General features: G+C 43.8%; 9 protein-coding genes across 9 annotated transcripts; 4 read left to right on the top strand and 5 right to left on the bottom strand. All coding sequences in view use genetic code 12, as the record gives it.

Annotated features, from left to right (window-relative positions):
* Positions 1-214: 214 nt before the first annotated feature.
* On the top strand, positions 215-1,120 carry DIURU_004954 (uncharacterized protein; the record flags this gene model as incomplete). Its single annotated transcript, XM_034157883.1, has 1 exon — positions 215-1,120. The coding sequence occupies one exon, from the start codon at positions 215-217 to the stop codon at positions 1,118-1,120; it is 906 nt and encodes a 301-aa protein (XP_034010357.1).
* Positions 1,121-1,441: 321 nt separating this feature from the next.
* On the top strand, positions 1,442-2,455 carry IPK1 (inositol pentakisphosphate 2-kinase; the record flags this gene model as incomplete). Its single annotated transcript, XM_034157882.1, has 1 exon — positions 1,442-2,455. The coding sequence occupies one exon, from the start codon at positions 1,442-1,444 to the stop codon at positions 2,453-2,455; it is 1,014 nt and encodes a 337-aa protein (XP_034010356.1).
* A 79-nt stretch (positions 2,456-2,534) lies between these two features.
* On the bottom strand, positions 2,535-4,571 carry NCP1 (Ncp1p; the record flags this gene model as incomplete). Its single annotated transcript, XM_034157881.1, has 1 exon — positions 2,535-4,571. The coding sequence occupies one exon, from the start codon at positions 4,569-4,571 to the stop codon at positions 2,535-2,537; it is 2,037 nt and encodes a 678-aa protein (XP_034010355.1).
* A 508-nt stretch (positions 4,572-5,079) lies between these two features.
* Positions 5,080-5,898, bottom strand: DIURU_004951 (Smc5-Smc6 complex subunit; the record flags this gene model as incomplete). The annotated part of the gene is made up of 1 exon (XM_034157880.1): positions 5,080-5,898. One exon carries the CDS (start codon positions 5,896-5,898, stop codon positions 5,080-5,082), a length of 819 nt encoding a protein of 272 aa, XP_034010354.1.
* Positions 5,899-6,124: 226 nt separating this feature from the next.
* DIURU_004950 (mRNA-binding U2 snRNP complex subunit) lies at positions 6,125-9,106 on the bottom strand (the record flags this gene model as incomplete). The annotated part of the gene is made up of 1 exon (XM_034157879.1): positions 6,125-9,106. The coding sequence occupies one exon, from the start codon at positions 9,104-9,106 to the stop codon at positions 6,125-6,127; it is 2,982 nt and encodes a 993-aa protein (XP_034010353.1).
* Positions 9,107-9,155: 49 nt separating this feature from the next.
* DIURU_004949 (Elongator subunit) lies at positions 9,156-10,001 on the top strand (the record flags this gene model as incomplete). Its single annotated transcript, XM_034157877.1, has 1 exon — positions 9,156-10,001. The coding sequence occupies one exon, from the start codon at positions 9,156-9,158 to the stop codon at positions 9,999-10,001; it is 846 nt and encodes a 281-aa protein (XP_034010352.1).
* Positions 10,002-10,117: 116 nt separating this feature from the next.
* On the bottom strand, positions 10,118-11,860 carry DIURU_004948 (GPI-anchor transamidase subunit; the record flags this gene model as incomplete). The annotated part of the gene is made up of 1 exon (XM_034157876.1): positions 10,118-11,860. One exon carries the CDS (start codon positions 11,858-11,860, stop codon positions 10,118-10,120), a length of 1,743 nt encoding a protein of 580 aa, XP_034010351.1.
* A 611-nt stretch (positions 11,861-12,471) lies between these two features.
* On the top strand, positions 12,472-14,649 carry VTC4 (Vtc4p; the record flags this gene model as incomplete). The annotated part of the gene is made up of 1 exon (XM_034157875.1): positions 12,472-14,649. The coding sequence occupies one exon, from the start codon at positions 12,472-12,474 to the stop codon at positions 14,647-14,649; it is 2,178 nt and encodes a 725-aa protein (XP_034010350.1).
* A 347-nt stretch (positions 14,650-14,996) lies between these two features.
* On the bottom strand, positions 14,997-17,312 carry SFL1 (Sfl1p; the record flags this gene model as incomplete). Its single annotated transcript, XM_034157874.1, has 1 exon — positions 14,997-17,312. One exon carries the CDS (start codon positions 17,310-17,312, stop codon positions 14,997-14,999), a length of 2,316 nt encoding a protein of 771 aa, XP_034010349.1.
* Positions 17,313-17,396: the final 84 nt, after the last annotated feature.

The following is a 17,396-nucleotide window of genomic DNA, read 5'->3' as shown; positions in this document are numbered from 1 at the left end:
CATGCATATTCATATCGACCAGAATTATATTATACACGCATGGTTGGAAACGTCAGCTTTTTGAATGCTACAGTCTATTTTGATTTCGTCTTGACAGGGTATCAATGTTCGTCATAAGAACGATTATTCCCGAAGTTAAACAGATTTTGAGTTTCATATTTACGCGACTGCTCACTTAACCTTCATTTCGCAGCGCGCAACATCATAGGTTCAAATGCGGTTATCTCCTCGGTTATGGAACCAATTGGTGCCGATAGCACAACGACCATCTGTTTCCGGAAATGGGCCTTTTGTTGAACTTCCGCGGTTCAAAACCGTAGGGGAACCCTCGCGTATGCTCAATGTCACGATTCCTGCTTCTGGGTGTGTCAATATTCGCCTGGGATTCATGATAGGAGTCGATGGAGATGTCAACGGGATCATGTCTACTGCAACAAATCACAATGGCCTTGAGTATCACGCTATACAACCGCTTAAGTCGGTGCTGGTATTGATAGCGGGCCGTTCAGCTAATTACGCTTTACTTGACAACACAGACAATGAACAATGGACTGTGCTTGATCAGCGTCATATTATAGCTTGGTCGGGCTTAAATTTTGATTTGATTCCCACAATGGTTCTCTCCAGGCTTGCGAGTTATCAAGGTATTGGTGTGGGCACGTTGGTGGTAAATTGTGATGAAATCGGCAACTTATACAATGTTGAGGTAAGAAATGGTGAAAATTTTCTTATCAATCCTAATGCAATCATAGCAACGACTACTCCCATCGAATATAAGGTTCTCAAAAAGGCGAGAGTCCAACTTGATTGGTCTAAATGGTTACCTCATATCTCATTGCCACGCCTGGGTTTATTTGGAACTTTAGGTGTAAGATGGGATGATATCAAGGAAAAGATTATTACCAAAGAGACACGTCAGTTTTTTGGCAAGTTGTTGATCTGCTGGCACGAGTGCAAACAATGGGTCTCTCATAAGATTCTTCGTCGCATACATGAAACTCCAATCTATGCTCAAGTGAAGGGGCCTGCAAAGCTCTTACTTAATACGAAGCTGTCAGTGGCGAACAGAAAAATGTTCACCAATTCCGAGATAGATTATATTAGGGGGCATAAGATATAAATGCATAAATTAATTTTGAAACTGATCATTACCGATATCTCAATAGTGTCTCGAACTCACCAAAATTGCAAAAAATTTCTGGAGGCGCTACGTCTCAATGATTTTCTTTCATACGGTTTTGCATCGGGATACAAGAATGCGCTTCCCACGCTGAGTATGTGGAATTTCCAAACCAGATCAGGTCAATTCTCAAGCCTGAGTACCATTTCGGGGCTACTAACAAAGCAAACGAAAAATGCGCACCATTCGAAACCGAGCGACATCGACGAACGACATAGCCGATTTCAATCCAGTCGGAGTTGGTGCCTGAGCAAATCCATTATGGAGATTGCCAAAATCACAACTCCCAAGGATTGGGTCTATTTTGCCAAGGGATCTGCAAACATATTGTTCAAGTATATTGGAAGCCATGATTTTCTCAAGGACAAACTATTACGCATTCGTTTGGCCAAAGAAACAGCTGAATACATCAGTACTTGCGAACTTTACGATTTTGTTGAACTAAAATGCAAACCTCTCTTTGCAGATAGTTTTATCGATGCTCAACTCATCGTTCTAGAGCAGCAATTCCTCGCTCAGCTCGATCTGAGGGGAAACAAAATTATGACCCTGGAAAGGTACGGCTTGCTTACTCCCAATGTCCTCAATGGTGACTATATTCGACATCTGCTTTCCAAACACTGCCAGCTTTATATAGGGACACAAGAACCATTACAACAGGTGATATTCGAGATCAAGCCAAAATGGTTATACGATAATAACCAGACCAATTATTGTCGAACATGTCTGCTAAATCAACTTCGCGATCACCCACGTCATTTTTGCCCTTTGGACTTGCTATATGAGGATACCATCAACAAAGGGTTGAGTGATCTCTTTTCTCCCATTCCAGACGAGGTATTAAGCCAACTTGACAGGGAAAAGTTTCCCGTGAAAAAATTATTCGAGGCATTTCTCAGAAAGCCAGATAATGTTTTCTTGAAACTAAAATGTTATCAGAAGACCAATGATCCAAGTGCTGAATTGATGCAATTGCAACTGAGTAAAGATGTTTCAATCGATTTGAGTTTGATCATGACGCTTCGAGATGTTGGTGTGTTCATCAAATTTGAACGGTATAACAATGAAAGTGGTCTGCAAAATCCCAAACACATGGGTGACAATATAGTCAGCATGGATGAATATGGAAAGTTTCTCATAACATGCAACATTTATGACCTAGACTTGAAATCTCAAATGAAATTCAAGTATTGGCAATCTATCGAGGTTAAATTGGGTCCTATTTATAATTCTTCAAATCCTAATTGGATCCCGTGTGTCAAGCATAGCGATTGAATTAAATCGTTTGCATACATTTTGGTGTTTACTAATGCAGTTATATTGGTTGTGTTAATTTTTACAAAGTAACCCAAAATTACCACACATCTTCTTGGTACCTGTTCTGGACCTTATACGATCTAATCAACTCAGCCCCCTTCTCTTCGGAAATATTTCGCTGTTGAGCGATGATCTTAGCCATGGTACTTTGCACCTCTCTGGCCATTCTCAGCGCATCGCCACACACGTAAACAAAAGCGCCGTCTTCAATCAACTGGTTGATTCTTTCAGCATTTTCCAATAATCTCTGCTGGACATAAACCTTTTTGGAAGGATCGTCACGAGAAAATGCTGTAAAAAGTTGCAACTTTGACCCTAAGTCCTTGGAATATTGAGGCCATTCGTTCTTGTACAAGAAGTCTTCATTTTCTCTACGGCAGCCGTAGAATAACAACATTTCACCAGGGTTTTGACCTTGTTGTTTCAATTGAACACGGTCGCGAACAAAACCACGGAAAGGAGCCACACCAGTTCCTGGGCCGATCATTATAACAGGAACCAGAGGATTCAGTGGTAACTTAAAGGTCGAACGTCTGACATGAACCGGTAATTTGAACTTGGAAAACTTGGATCTAGGACCACGCAAATCGTAATGAACCACAAGCTTGTCATCAGTGCCATTTTGTTCAACTTCAATATTTTTGATCAAATTGGTCGCAACACCGGAAACCAATCTGTCACCCTTTCTCTCCCACTCGACAACAGCAGTGATACCAATTTTGGTCTTGTCGGCTAAAGAGGACGACGAAATCGAATAATAACGTGGTTGAAGGTGAGGGATCAGTTCAATGATGAACGCAAAAGGCACGTTCGTCCAAGAAGTCCCCTTGGAGATCATTAATAAAGCATCAGCAAGATTGTAGTCCTGCTTCACGATCTCCTCGGCAAACTCGAGCTTGTTCGAGCCCAAATGTTGAACTTTCTTTTTCGATTCAACGTCTGGAGCAAATTGAGCCACCGCAAGGAAAAATTGCCGGGATACAGGACCAGAGATTTCAAGGTAATGGCGCAAAACCGTCTCATACGTCGTAGGAGAGAGGAAGGGAACAGAAATGGTCGAATCTAACGGCTTGACGTGAATGACAGTGTCCCTTTTATTAAGCAAGCCGAATGCTTTGAGGAAGGTTTCAACGTTCTCGTCCGAGTTCGACGGCCATACGGCCAAATGATCACCAGTGGTGTATCTCAAGTTCGAGGCGGATGTGTCAAACTCGACTTGAACGCAAGAACGCTCTTTTGAATTGAACAACTCACGAGTGAGGCTGATAGGTGCCAAGTACGGATGGTGCAGATTGAAAGGTCCTTTAGTCAAGTCGGAATCCATGGCGAGATACGATTTGTCAGGTTCTCCGAGCGCAACTTCAGGATCGTCAACAGTTAATGATTCATCCTCGTCGACTTCAACACCAGGTTCATATACTAGTTCTTTCTCCTCGAAGTTCAAGTCATTCTTCAATGTGTCCATAACTTTATCCTTCCATTCCAAGAAATCTTCATCCAAAGTGCCCGTCCCATCATCGCCTTCACCGTAGTCTGCAAAGCGTTCAGCGCCCTTCTGCTCCAACTTCTCGTTGATGTTGCGCCCAATCGCATTGTAGTATTCGTACGTTGAATTGCCAAGACCGAATACACTGAACCGAATGTTCGACAACGTGTCGGCTTCATTGTTCAACCATTCGTAAAAGTCGACAGCGTCATCAGTGGGTTCCCCTTCACCATACGTGGCAGTGAGGAAGAATACCAAGATCTCATTGCTTAACTCTTCGAAATTGTCAAAATCGTATTGATCCAAATCGGCCGCCATTGTCTTAAGACCAAATCTAGCACTCAATTCCTTAGACAATTTGTAAGCATAGTCTTCGGCGGTACCAGACTGTGAACCGTAAAAAACTATGCAATTTTTACCGGTTTCTTTGATCTTCTGGAGGATATTCCGATCTGAGCCCATAGCGTCAGTATTTAAAAACCCACCTTCATCCGTTTTTTCTGGCCAAATAAAATCTTTGCCAAAATACAAGGCAACAGCAATTGCTAAGCCAACTATCACGGCAAGATCCAATTTATCAAGCGCCATGTTGTTAACGTTGAGGATCTCAAATTCAATTCTTTTTCAAGTGCAGTTTTCGTTCATTAAGTACCACCTCACAATTTCACAAGCGCGGTATATATGCAGGTTGCCTTTGAATAATGAGAATAACTTGAAAAACAAGGGGTTGATAACGAAACAAGTATTCGGAAAAATTCATTATCATCAATACAATGAAGTTCAAACGTTCTTTAGCTGTTTGGAGGTTTAGCAATTTGACTACAAGCTTTCAATACTTTGAGCGCATGAGGGGAAATATTGGGGTTGTGTGTACGTCAGTTGCTGCACTCTGCCGCTGATTTCTTCCCCGAGTCCCCACAAACCCCACAAAGATCATTAACGACGACCAATAGGCAAATAATGACACCGGCCATTGCGAATGGAGAGACGACTTCAGGGAGTTGTCAAAACTTATGGGTTTACGCTATCGAATTGATCACTACAGATTTGTTCTCAACTGTTAATACCGTACTTCCGCCACCACCGCACATTATAATCACGACGGTCTATGGTCACTTCCGGAGCTCGCATTACCGTTGTCTTCCTGTATGGGACGCGAGAATTCACATGCATAGGATTGAATGATGGTTGTGGACACGGCATCAATAAAACTTTGAGACTCATCGTTTGCGACACGAACCATCAACTCGAGTAATACTTTAAATGGGTACTCTTGTATGGCCCGCCATCCCAACTTGTACCACATATCCTTGTCGTGTGTGACCTCCACGAGGTAGCCTCGTTTGACAAAATCATTGAGTAAGCTCGAAGTATCTGTATTTATCGAACTTATCTTCTGAGTGTCTAACTTTGACATACCGAAGTTTGCGAGTTGTCGTCGTAACACTGATTGTTTCAAGTTGTTTTCCGACAGTACGACCAAAAATATCACCATTGTCAACACACCCGTTTTGACGAGTTCTTGATTGTACAATGGAGCTTTGCTTTTGAGACTCTTAGGTATAAAATAGAGCTTATCATTGTAAGGCTTACCATGGATTTTAGTGTGCTTCTGCCACAATTGACCCATGCTAAATTGGATCTCCTCTGGTAACGTTTCAAGAACCACGTAAGTCTTTTTGTTATTGCTTTGAACGATGCTGATTTTGAGGCCGTAGACTTCCTTCAAAGTAATGTTCGATTCATCAATTAATTGATCGAATGTGTATGGACTGTGGCGGAAGTCGATGACATTTTTAAGGTGGTCACGACGAAACGACCCCTGTTGAACACCTCGAAGTACGGCAAATCTTACCATGTCATTGACGGCTTTCAGTAAGGAACCACCATGCTCGGGAAGTCTCCGTTTTGGCATTCCCCTTATATGTGAGGGTTTCGAAGTCTCAGTCCGAAAAACTAAAGTAAAACCCGCGCAGTTGGTATTTACTTGACATGTATGCCATCTATTGAGGGCTGTGAAATCAATTCCAATAAATGAATATCTATATTGCCTCATTTTATCAATTAATTATTGCATTAAAAGCATTGCTAACGGTATCTTTAAATTCAGATCGCAAGCACTGCTAGCGAAATCGTCAAATTCAAATCAAAAGCTCCAACTCATCCACTTGTTTATTCGTTTCCATTGGGTAAAACGGAACCATTGCATCTGAATTTTGAACGTAAGCCACGTTATACAACTGCCAATACGGCTGTCGAACCTTGGTGGCTGGATGAAACAAGCCCGCCCAAATGTAGTTCAAGTAAGTGCCATTTCCGACGACGCAACGAAGAGCATCCAAAGCTTCGATAATACGAATAATGACGTGTGGCGATGTTTCGAAAATACTTGGAAGTACCAAGTTAATGAAGTGCACAAAAACTTCAATGTAGTTTGCGTCCGCAGTACCAATACAATTCAAGGCCATGTGCCGAATGACTGCCGCTGCCGTTTGGCGGTGTACCTGATCGCTGTCAACAAGAGCATGCTCTAGTAGTGGTACCAAAGAAAGTACATAATCCTTAGTAACGTTGCCAGGTAAGTACTCAATCATGAACGAAACTGCTTTGAGTACACCATTTTGAACATTTTTGTCAGGGATGCGATATTCATTCATGATTGCAGGTAATACAGTGAATGGCGAGCAAGTATCTGCAACAATCCCTATTGCCACAGCCGTACAAACACGCAATTGTCGTTCCTGAACCCGAAGATTGTTGAGCAACATTACTAAAACGTCTGAGGGTCCGATTGTTTTTGCTATGCTCCCAAAAGTTCCATTAGCAGCAATTCGGATTCTCTTTTTATTCAGTTTGAGCAAGTCTAAAAGCTCAAAGCATACCCGCATCCACTCCTTTGTATTTATCGTTTCCGGCTGCTTTGAAGCTATTAGCCCCACTAGTTTGACACAACTCTCTTGCACCAACTCATGTCTATTCTTGAGAATTGGAGTTAAGGTTGGCAATATCTCGTTCACCAGTGGACTCTTCAAGTTCTTGAGAGCGTCACTGCCAAGAGCGTTCAAACATCCATAAATTGCATCAATGATACTTGCCAACACTTCAGGATTCACGTCGCCCAACAGCTCGAACAAAACAAGAATCAACTTGTACATCATATCTGGTGTATCACAGCAAGTATTTATGACGGGTGCGATCTTGTTGATAATAGAAGCAGCTTGCTGGCGTACATTGAACTGATCACCCAGTAAATTGTACAAAATGACTGATACAATTTGATCAATATGAGGTTTGACACGTTTGCCTAGTGCGTTAACCAAAGCGGCAAAACCAGTCATGTATATGGCTTGCGTGTCCCGTTGCTCTTGGAAAGCAAAGACCATACCATCAATTAACTGATATTCCAATTGGGCATCAAATTCGATGAGGTCTTTGGGGTAGTTGAGAACAAACTTGCACGTAGCTTCTACACACATCCGTCTCATGAGTTCGTTCTTATCTCTCATAAATTGAGCAATAAGTTTGAACATTCCTGGAGGGTCGAGTCGATGTGCCAACTCACTTGTTGCATCGGAGACCATTCGGACGATATTCTGAGAGTCCGTAGCTGTTCGTCGAGTCCAAAAGTTCTTAACAAATGGAATGAAAAGATTCTCTTTGTACTGCTTACCCAAAAGTTCTCGTGTCAACGGAAGAGTGCCCAAGAGCTTTAGTATTGTCCGTTTTATTTCTTCGTTTGAAGTGGAAAACTCTCTTGTCATCACTTTCAAAAGTTCTTTTGTGTAATAATTTGCATACTCTCGGTCTCGCAAATTGTGACAAGCAAGTGGAACAATTGCTCCAAGTGCACTGATGAAGGCAGCCAACGTACCACCACGATGTTCTCTCAAACCTTCCCAAATTTGAACTATTATCGGTTCGAAAGAGTCAAACCCAAAAGGTCTTACATTCTCAGCTAATCTCGCGATAGTTGTTGCCAGCGATCGCGAAACTTTGATATTGTCGTCTGAAATTGCAGGTTTCAAAATATCAACAATTTGATCAAGAAATGGCAATGTTGTTCCACCATTCCCTCCACCCAAAGTAACTGCTAAATTTTGGATAATTTTGACACCAGTGTGTCGAGTTGTCCATACTTTGCTTCTGAGTACGGCTCTCAAAAATGGCATAATAGATACAAGACCAATTGTGTTAGCAATCACGGCGAAAACTTTTGCTGTTACATTTCGCGTATATTCGCTCGAGTGATCAAGATCTGGACGAAGTGATGATATCATAACGGGCAAGCCGACAACTTTCGTCAAATGGGCGAGAACGTCCTGCGCTTCCATTCGCACAGTGAAGTCTTCTTCCGTGAGCATGGGTCCTAGTGAATGAACAATTTCAGCTGTCCACGGGGTAACTTCCTTAGGCGAGATGTACATTACTCTCGAAATAACCTTCATTAGCAAGTGCTTTTCATGATCACCGAGATTCGCGTGCTCAAAAATCGAAATTGTTGCTGGTAAAATTATGCTTGGCCCTTGTCGCTTAACCACATTATTTAATTGACGCATGGATCGTTTTCGTAGTGACTGAGTACCATTTTTGATGCGCAACAATGCCATCAACGCCTCTAATCTGGCTGATTCCGCTTTTGTGAGTTCTGAATCTGGGATTGTTTTCAATTGTAGTAGTGGCTCAAACGTTATGGCGTCATCGTGGGAAAACAGTTCCAAGCCTTCGATGGGAGGCTCAGGTAAGGCCAACTGGCTATCTTCAATTTTTGCAGTTTCAGCAGGGTTGTAGAGGTCAACAGTTTGCGAGAGTTGAGGTTTCTCCTTTATCCCCCTTATACCAAGTTCTTGTTGCTTTCGAAGCTCGTACTGTGCAGGATCTACATCCCACCTCCACGGACGTCGTCGACTTGTAACCTCGATATCCGATGATGTTTTGCTCTCGCTATGATGCTTCAGCTCATGTCGAGCTGATGCATGTCGCTTTATCGAAGTCTCGAGGCTTGGAATTCTTCTTTTGTGAGCACCATTTTGACACTGGTTGTGTGCAACCAGACCAACTTCGACGCCATCCTCATCAGATGCCTGTTGTAATGCATAACCATCTAAAGACCTGTTTTTGACCATACCAATATTTTGTCCGTCACTCCGTTACGCGCGACCTCGGGCATCGCACATGGATAACTCGACCGTGCTTCTCAAAAGGCTTTTTCTGGCCAAAGAATCAGGATTCTTCCTAATTATTGACAGTCTAGCACAGTCGGGCTGTCTTCTTATACTGGAATTTGTTGAGCATGCACAGGGAGTCAATTTTGTTGCACTTTCATTTGAAACCGCAAAGCAGCCTTGTTGGGCGACTCATTGGATAGAATGTTTGGACAAACTGCCAACCGACATTAGCAAGGAAGTGAGACTTATTAGTCTGACTGTGAAAAAGGCGGTTATTGTCATTGATTCACTTAACTACTTGTCAAGCGAGCAATTGATTGAATTTATACAAAATCTTATGCTGACCAGTATCACCATCGTGGCTACAATCCATCAACTGAGTCGACATCAGACAACCATAGCAAACTACCCAGACCCCAAAACATTGCTTCTGTTTATCGCCAACGCCATATTTGAAGTCAATCCTTGCTCAAATGACAGCGATCAAATTGAGTCTCAATTGGAGAATCATCGTATTGAAATGGGGTGGAATAGTTCAACTTATGAGCTAGAATTGACTCATAGGCGGAAGCTGGGGCGTTCTATCAAGCACTTTTACACCATCAATAGCCATGAACATGTGTACACTCCGAGAACGGCAACGAAGGAGGATGTGAATGACGAAGAGCTAATGCATGACCTAACAACATTCAATTTGAGTACTAGTACGCGTCAAAAATTAGCACGAGAACAAGTTGAACTTCCTTTTATGCAAGCCCAAGACAGCTTAGGTTCAAGTGGTGGTGCGATTGTCTACGAATTTGAAAAAGATGATGATTATGACGAGGAGGATCCTTACGAAGATCCGTTTTGAAAAGCTTGGCTTCTCGGGGGAGTCACGCTTAAACGGTCCCCCAAACATATGGATCAAGATACGCATTTTCCATTACATACATGTAGGAACCTCTTATTGCGCAATAAGGCATTCTCTCAGCCCCTAACGGATCTTTTGATAGCTTGAATTTTCTGTTTCAACTTACCTAGACCGCTCTTCGCAGCCATCATCTGGTACTCATCCTCGGTGACGGTCTTCTTGATCAACAAGTTGAAAATAGAGCCAAATGCTAAAGACATTACCGTACACGTTAAGATGATGACATTATAAGGCATTGAAAAATCTGGTACCGGTAATGTTAACAACATTGACGTGGTTCGGAACTCATAGATAGGTAAGCCATCTGAAGCATCGAAAACTGTAATAACAGCGGGATCAATGGCAAAGCCGTGGTTCGCATCGGGAGGATATTCATGAATCAAAAGCAAATTTTTATGGAACTTGAAAGTCAATGTGAGAGTGGCACCTGCGGGTAACTCTATAACAAACTCAAGACGCAGAGGTCTCGTTCGATCAATCAGAGGTCGATAAAATTGATCCACCACCCACGATTCCGCATTTGACCCCGATCCGACAATAGTTAATGTATGCATGTGTAACTTCATAAACCAAGGTAAAGTCTCCAGATAGACAAATCTTGAAGTTCGATTTAACTGATTGGTAAATGCAGCACGGATACCTCCTTTGTCTTGGGAATATCCGGTCAACGAACGAGCAACTCGAACTGGAGGGTCAATAATAGGTGAAGTTACCGAGTTATCGCTACAACTGAGTAAAACGTCACATGGCTCTGTTGATGTTATGTGGCGCTCTATCGTCCATTGCTTGGAGTATCTTGCCACCGGCATTTGTCCTTCGACAAATTCAACTTTCCACAGCTCCGGATGTACATTCAACACAATGAGTGTCCCCTCGTTATCTCCAACGAATGCAGGTCCCTTGATAGAACGCCCAAATATGGTGCTAAGGGAATAATCAATCTCCTTGTCCTCTCCTGAAGGGAAACATGTCCATACATCATGCTTTTTCGTGCTGTCGCACCTCAAATCCTCACCTGGTGTGGGCTTTGGTACACCACCCTCTTTTTGCTTACGAATGGATCGATTCACATCAATGACTGCGCTGATTGTCTCTTGCATATCCAAATAGCAGCCAACCTCTGTACAAACTGTATTCACGTCAATCAGCATTGCGTGCCATAATGAATCGAATAGCTTGTGTCCATCCAACAACGACGAAACCCCAGCTTTTCCTCTGGTTGGCAATAGCTTGAGAAACGGAGTTAAATTTTCAGTGCAAATGGGTTCCGACGGTAAGGCTGCCTTGAGTAAGAATAAGCTGTTTCTGGAATCCATTGTCACTGTAGATGCATCCCCGATAATATGCTTCGGCGTTGTCGTGATAGAGTCATCGATAAAGTTTAGCAGAGCACAAAAAAACCCTGAAAGTGTTTTGGTAAGCGAATACCACTGCTTTTTAGCTTGCTCCAAAGATGGTGCTTCGATAACGGCCCAGACTTCAACGCCTGTTCCGCCTGATTTTGATCCGCTGTATGGAAGCTCGCCCCATTTCTCTGCATCCCACCATCCTTGGCCAAAGCGTAAATGCAATTCCCTAGCACCGTTACTCTCTATGACTGGCCCCAATGCTCGGCTAAAGTAAGCATAATGCCCGTTGCTAACATCTTGTCGTTCAAAGTCAAGAACTCCTGAGGTAATATTAAATTCAAAGGAAGTCAACACTCGATTTCGTGGGAGCGGAGTGATATGGAGTGACTCGTTGTAGTATGTATGAGCGACAACAAAAAATGCCCAAAGGAGAACCCCTAGTGCTTTCATTAGTTGTCGTCGATTGCACGCGTGGTGTTTTTTCTAGGTGTACGCGCGAAAAAGTAGCTCTATACTGAAGAAGTGTTACAACTCATTACAGACAATCATAATGTGAATTATTCGGCGCCGTCGTTTCAGCACTCACGAATTGTCCGCTGTTCATTCACTCGTCAGCATCACGTTCTCGTACTGAATGCGATCTCCAGAACCAGGCTATATTATCACTAGTCGGAGAGAAGAGACGTTACGTAGGTATTAACAGGAAATGTTGCATTGTAGATCATGGATATCTCACCCTAACCTATCTCGTAGCGGACTTGTAAAATGCGGTGACAGCCACTCCTTTACCACGTGCGATTCGAAATTTGTGCCGCAAAATGTAGAAAATTCCTAAGAGTTCGAGACAATCGTACTATTTACAACTCGCTTGAGTGCCTCTTGGCGATGATGCTTTCGAGAATATCGATTTTTCTTGTTATTAGAGGACACGTTTGTCGTGTGAGTTGTTGCCGGACATGCAGAACTCGCATCTAATACACGGTGGCCAGGGCACGTGGGGCGAAATTACGGCTGGTCGGCATAAATAAAGCGGAGCGATAGCGCAACTCTTTCTCGACAAAATGAAATTTGGCGAACATCTTCGAAAGAGTCTCATCAAGAACTATTCGTTTTACTACATCAACTATGATGAACTCAAGCATCAGTTGAAGAAGTTGTTGAAAGACAATGATTACCAATGGAATAATCTGTTGGAGGAGGAGTTCTTGAATGAATTGGAACAAGAACTAGACAAAGTCTGGCTGTTCACCAAAGTGAAAAATACTGAAGTCAATCGTCGCATCAAAGATGCCGAACAGCAAGTTGACAAAGTGGTGACCGAGATGAAGCAGTACCAGGATAATCCAAATGGGAATACACGTCGTCCTCTGGAGCAAGATTTTGAGGAGTTGGAGGCGGAGTTGTCGGACATCATTGCTGATGTTCACGACTTAGCTAAGTTTACTCGTTTGAACTACACTGGCTTCCAGAAAATTGTGAAGAAACACGATAAAACCACCAAGTTTAACTTGAAGCCCATTTTTGCCGTGCGTCTCAATTCAAAGCCGTTCTATAAGGATAACTATGATAATCTCATTGTCAAGCTTTCAAAGTTATACGACTTGGTGAGAACAAAGGGTAACCCAGTACAAGGAGATTCTTCTGCTGGTGGAGCTCAACAAAACTTTGTTCGGCAAACGACCAAATATTGGGTACACCCCGACAACATCACAGAACTCAAGCTTATAATTTTGAAGCATTTGCCAGTGCTTGTGTTCAATGCCGATAAAGAGTTCGAGCCTGAGGATCTGGCTATTACCTCAATTTATTTCGACAACAAGGACATGGACTTATATTATGGTCGGTTACGGAAGGATGAGGGCGCTGAAGCAATCCGGTTGAGATGGTATGGTGGGATGAAGCTGGATACTATTTTTGTGGAAAGAAAGACCCATCGTGAAGATTGGACTGGCGAAAAGTCAGTAAAGGCTCGCTTTGCATTGAAGGAAAAGAAGGTGAATGACTTTTTGCATGGTAAATTCACTGCTCAGCAAGCCTTTGAGAAGATGCGCAAAGATGGCAAGAAAAGTAAGCAGGAGATCGACAACTTGGAGCAGTTGGCTAAGGAAGTTCAATATCGCGTTCTCAAGGAGAAATATCGACCTGTTATGCGTTCATTCTACAATAGAACAGCGTTCCAATTGCCAGGGGACGCTCGCGTGCGTATATCGTTAGATACCGAGTTAACTATGGTACGTGAGGATGATTTCGATGGCTACGATCGAACTCGCGGTAACTGGCGGCGAATGGATATCGGGGTTGACTATCCCTTTCCTCAATTGGCTGACAAGGATGTATGCCGGTTTCCATACGCCGTTCTTGAGGTAAAGTTGCAAACCCAGTTGGGGCAGGAGCCCCCCATGTGGATCAGAGATCTCGTTCAATCGCATCTTGTTGAAGCTGTCCCCAAGTTCTCTAAGTTCATCCATGGTGGTGCTACTTTACTCACTGAGATGGTGGATTTATTGCCTTTCTGGCTACCCCAAATGGATGTCGATATTCGTAAGCCCAAGGTCCAGCTGGAGGTGGGTATTCAGCGTCAACAGCGTTACCTTAAACTGCTGGCTTCTCTGGGAAACGACTTAGATGAAGAAGAGTTGACAGGCGATGCCTACTCACTGGGCTACAACGGTGTACATTTTTCCAATGATGTTAATCCCTTAGAAGAAGATTTGGACGAACTGACACCCTTGTTGTTGCCTCTGAGCTACCTGACACGGCAGAGCGATTCTCCGTTGCGCAACTTTTTTTACAAGTTGTACGGGCTGTTTTTACATCATTTCAATGATGACCGCACTTTTACGCTTAAGCCAGGAACTAACTTTGACTTGAATAAGCAATTCGCTGATAAACTTCCCAATGGCAAGAAAATTTCAGTTCCCATTCGTATTGAACCCAAGGTTTACTTTGCTGCTGAAAGAACATTTTTGCTGTGGTTGCTGATCGGCATGGTTTTGGGTTTCACCGCGACAACATTGTTACTGTACGGAACTGCGACGGCATTGACAGCCCTGATTGGGTTTTTCATAACCGCTATGTTGACATTGATTTACTCTACCTACATGTATGTGTGGCGTACGATTATGATCAGAGAAAAGAGAAGTTTCGTCAGTTACGCTGACAAATTTGGCCCCAATATGATTTGCTTTTGTATGTTTGCTGCTACGTTGGCCACATTTATGTTCAAAATTTATGAATAAGATATTCCTACCACTAATTTGTTGCGAGAAAACTATCTGAATACATGGAAGTTCTACATAGACAGTAGCTATCAATAGGTGCTGATGTTGCTGCTGGGATTGAAACACGATATGCATCACTGACACAAGTCGTTTAATTCCATAATCGTGAAAAAATCTGCTCTTTCATGAATGTTCAAAGCGGGAGTCACTATGAGTACTCAAGCCACACAGCTTATGAGACCCCCGTCGTCAAACGCAGAGAACTGAGACCTGGTACGTTGAAACGACGTATAGTCTATTAATATTTATGCTCGAACTATATCACCTTGTCATTACTCATCCATTCATTACACCGCTGCCTGATATCAGACGGGAGTCTCATTCATTTTACGCTTCTTGAATTCCCGATCACTATCATCAGCAGGTGACAGTTGTGGAGAAGGATCTGCGGGCGTAACCAGATTGAAGAATGGTCGCAGTGCTGCCAGCTTGATCAGCTTGTCAAGCTCCAGGACCAGAGGAAGCGTATTCTTAGTTTTCTCTTTAGACAGAGCTTGTGCATCAGCGGGAACCAGCCGGGGTAACATTGTCAGCAACGGTGAGGGTATTCTTTGATGGCCAGGATTCGTAGGCAGAATCAGCCGTATAGGGTTAATCTGAGGAAGCTTACCAACAGCCAGACCAGGACGTGAAGTTTGTAGCGGTTGAGGCAGCTGCTGCCCCGGCGCGACAGGTAACGTGGTGGGATTTGAGGGGACTGCTTGCCCTGTCGATGACACTGAATGACCCAAATTTTGCGAAGTATTAAATTGGAAGTGCGGTACCAGTGTCTGACCGACAGTACTGCGACGCTGATCATACATTGATGTAAACGAATTGCGCTGCAGATAATGATAATTCGGGTTAGGGTTGAACACCAGCAGCTCAGAACCTACTGCTACTGGTAGCAGATTCGTGCGAGTCAGCGGGGTGTGCAGAGTAACCAATGACGCCAGTGGGTTTCTTTCGTGAGAGCCCGGCGATTGGGGACGAGGAGACGGACCGTGTTGTTGAACATTGGCTAGCAGAAGTGGCAGATACAGCTTCAGCTCTGCACGTAATTGGCCAACTGCTGGTGGTGGTTGCGTGAGTGCAGATGGTGTAGACGTCGTTGCATTAACCCCATGGTCTCCATCAATCAATATTGTGGAGTTTTTGCGCAGCGGAATAGGCTGAAGGGGATCCATAAACACCAGGCGATGGCGCAGCGTCAGTGGCTCAGGCTGGAGTTTCTTCTGATACAAAGCGTAGTTCGGATTGAGAGGATAGTTTTGAGGGACGATATTAACCAGTGACAGTGATGGTTGGCGCAGCATGTTGTTAAGGTGATAATTCAGCGACTGGGGCGGTGGAGTTGATGATCCAAATTGGGTAGTTTCTAATCTTTGGAGTACTGTCATGCGTAAACCACGGACTTCCTGCTCAAAAGCAGCGGCGGTAGATCCAACCTTAGGCTTCAGCATTGGACTTTCCTCGGGTTCTTGTAAGGGTGTGATCTTATTTACCGGTGTTCTGTTGTTGAGACGATCCGGCACTGAAGCAGTATTTGCTTGATTATTGGAGGAAGCAGTATTCGCTTGACTAGTCGTTGAACTAAGTCCTTGTGACAGGGCCATCGGATTAAGGTACCTTTCCATCAAATCCAAAATTTTCAATGTATCCAGGTGTACTCGCCGAAGTTCAATACCCAAGAGCTCGTTGCGCTGGTTAGCCACTGCCAATTCATTGCGAAGTACTCCCACCTGATTGTTGACTTCAATAAACCGGATATTTAGTGAGCGCTCAAAGGAATTTTGCTGTGTAAGTGAGGGACGCTGAGATGGTTGACTTTGAACAGAGCTCGCAGGTGTAGGGACAACATTAGTACCCTGGGCTTGGCTAGGCAGTTGGGGGCTGCCCGGCATCGCAGTTGTCGCCAGATTACGGTGTGGTAAGTGCGGCGTCAAATGAGGTTGCTGTTCTTGGGATTGGCGACGCAGAATATCTGGAGGCAGAGAATAACACGGTGCTGGTGGGCCTTGTTGAGGTGGTGGTTGAGGCAATACGCCCAGAGGAGCTGGTACCATTTGATGAACCACCATTGGGGTGGGGCCCATAGGCGGAAAGTATTCGAGTGGTGCCAGGGTGGGAGGGATCAGCAGTAAATTAACAATCTCCTTGTGAGAGTTTACATTCTTCAGCAGCCTCCGTTTGATCAATTTTAACAGCTCAATATCACCTTTGCGAAACTGATTTGTCGAGTGGCGAAACTCCCATTTAGTAGCAACCAGATCTTTATCCAGAGAGTTTGAGTCACTCTGAAAGGTATCATTGACTTTATGGAAACCATACATGTTAAGTTGGCGAATGAATGAGGCGATGTTGGTGTGCTTAAAATATTGCGCTAGCACCTTCAGAAAATCCTCTCCTGGTAATAGATAGAAACTGTCATTTGTGGGCAGCCACCAAATAAGATGCAGAATAGTGGGATCGTGTAGCATGTCGTACAATTTGTGGATAAACACTGTTTGAGTTTTACCCGACCCCAGACCCAGAGCTGGTCCCAGCACAGAGCTCAGGTTCAGACTCGGAGCTGTTGAGGTGGTGGGATGTTCTGGGATCGGAGAAGACTCACCGGGTTCACGTTTGACGTCGTCCAGCATCCCCAAGCAACGGTGTGGAAACGTGTAGGATGGTTTAGGAGTAGTCGAAGAGTGTTTTTTTCCGACGCTGCACGGGTGTGTCTG

This window comes from Diutina rugosa (assembly GCF_008704595.1).
Source record: "Diutina rugosa strain CBS 613 chromosome Unknown scaffold2_size729309, whole genome shotgun sequence".
Taxonomy (NCBI): Eukaryota; Fungi; Ascomycota; class Pichiomycetes; order Serinales; family Debaryomycetaceae; genus Diutina; species Diutina rugosa.
The sequence above is the reverse complement of the archived record's forward strand: the minus strand, read 5'-3'. Positions and strand labels throughout refer to the sequence as shown.